This window comes from Sinocyclocheilus grahami, unplaced genomic scaffold (assembly GCF_001515645.1).
Source record: "Sinocyclocheilus grahami isolate Dianchi unplaced genomic scaffold, SAMN03320097.WGS_v1.1 scaffold7666.1, whole genome shotgun sequence".
NCBI classification, from domain to species: domain Eukaryota; kingdom Metazoa; phylum Chordata; class Actinopteri; order Cypriniformes; family Cyprinidae; genus Sinocyclocheilus; species Sinocyclocheilus grahami.
The window spans coordinates 5,441-7,333 of record NW_015511615.1 but is presented as its reverse complement, the minus strand read 5'-3'; the positions used below and the strand labels follow the sequence as shown (position 1 = coordinate 7,333).

The following is a 1,893-nucleotide window of genomic DNA, read 5'->3' as shown; positions in this document are numbered from 1 at the left end:
CTATGTGTACTATTCTTGATTTTTGAGCATTAATAAAAAATAAAATAAATTAAAAAAAGGGTCCGTTGCTATTACATAGATGTAAACTAAAATAAAAGTCTTCCAGGTAAAAAAAAACCAAACGTAAACATCGTATGCCATGGTTGTAGTGAAACAGAAAGAAAACAAAACACAGCTACACATGAATGCAGAAATAATTTATTTAGGCCAGTCCATTGGAAGACACCTAATTATTGTGGATTAGGAGCAGAGTACAGATAATGGGTTTGAGTTAGTCATTTGCTTTTTGTTGCCGAATGTGCTGCCAAGAACATATGAAACTGATTCAAAATGTCATGTATTAAAGCACTGGCATTCAAATAATCTCCAATACACACCTTTTGAAGCTGCAGAATGCACAGATCTGCCTACTCTTACACAACATCACCAGTGTCCTTTCATTTTTGGCATGTGGTTTGCAAAAATAATCTGGACCAAAATTATGAAGGAGCACAATCCATAGTGGCAAAATTCACACGGAGATGTTTCTTCACTCTACAACATTCACGCATTACACATCCTAGGTGCCAATACATGCGACTTGTCTGTAAACTAGTTAGGATATACAAAACACACCTTGGGAAAAAAATACAAAGTGAGTTCTCTTCTTTGCCATTTGATTTTAAGGCATAGAAATCTTACAAAAACACTTTATAACCTGAAACAAATACAAAAGTGTGTGCCAATATGACAAATGGAGCAGCAGACAGTGAGCGGTGGTCTGCAGAGTGAAGGCACTAGTAGAAACGTGAGCTTCTCTCTGTCCTCTCTGATTCTGGGCAGTATTCCTCGACTGACACAATGGGAGACACGTGTCTATGGATGTCTTTAATAATTGGCTCGTAGTCGTTTGTTTTCTTCTCTCAGTCTTTCTATCTCCTCGATGAGGGAGTCGTTCACAGAGTATTTCTCAATCAGACCATGGATTTCATTCTGGAAAAGATGAGTGGCATGATTAAAGAGGCGTAATAATCTTTTTTTTTTTTTTACTTAATTATGGATTTGGCCTGTAAAAGAGACAAATATACCAGCTGAATATAGAACTGCCGAACCATCTCCACCTGCAGATTGATAATGTCTCTATGACAAGTGTCCCTGAGGAAACAACAAAACAGTCATTAATGACTAAATTACTCTAAATCTGAATATTTATCTGATAGATAGATGTCTATCTATCTAGATAGTATCTAAATATGAATATATGGTTTAATTAGTAAAAATATTATGTGTGTAAACACACACACATATACTATATATGTCTATGTACTGTATATACACACACAATATAGTGTTATTTTAGTATCATTGAGATAATAATGTAGATTTCATTAGTAATTTAAATTCTTTTTTAAAAATTTTTAATTTTTGTTGTGTTTTCATCATCTCTTTTGTCTTTTAGTGTTTACTCATTTTTATATCAGTTTTAGGTGTTTTCATTTAAGTTAAACTAAATGAAAACAAGAAATGATTCCTTGAAATCTAACTGAAATACAATAACTTTATATATATTTTTTTAACTATAATAACCCTGATATATACACTACCGTTTAGTTTAATAGTTTTGGTTTAGTTTAAATCATTTTTTTCTTTTTTTAAAAATAAATTACTACTTGTATTCATCAAGAAATCATTATATTGACCAAAAGTGACAAAGATATTTATCTTACAAAAGATTTCGATTTCATATGTTCTTTTGAACTTTCTATTTATTACAGAACAAAGAAAAAATGTAGCAGTTTCTACAAAAAATTTAAGCAGCGCAACTGTTTTCAACTGATAATAATACAAAATGTTTCTTGAGCATCAGATGACCATATGTGACCCTGGAGCACAAAAGCAGTCTTAAGTCGCTGG

At 32.1% G+C, this 1,893-nt stretch overlaps 1 protein-coding gene across 1 annotated transcript in view; it reads right to left on the bottom strand.

Annotated features, from left to right (window-relative positions):
- Positions 1–176: 176 nt before the first annotated feature.
- LOC107577898 (protein NEDD1-like) overlaps positions 177–1,893 on the bottom strand; it is a 6,882-nt gene continuing 5,165 nt past the window's right edge. The window contains exons 5-6 of the mRNA XM_016263922.1: positions 1,068–1,142; positions 177–972 (exon numbers count right to left, since the gene is read on the bottom strand). Coding sequence (XP_016119408.1) covers positions 868–972; positions 1,068–1,142 — 180 coding nt within the window. The 3' untranslated portion in view covers positions 177–867. The remainder of the gene's footprint in view (positions 973–1,067; positions 1,143–1,893) is intronic.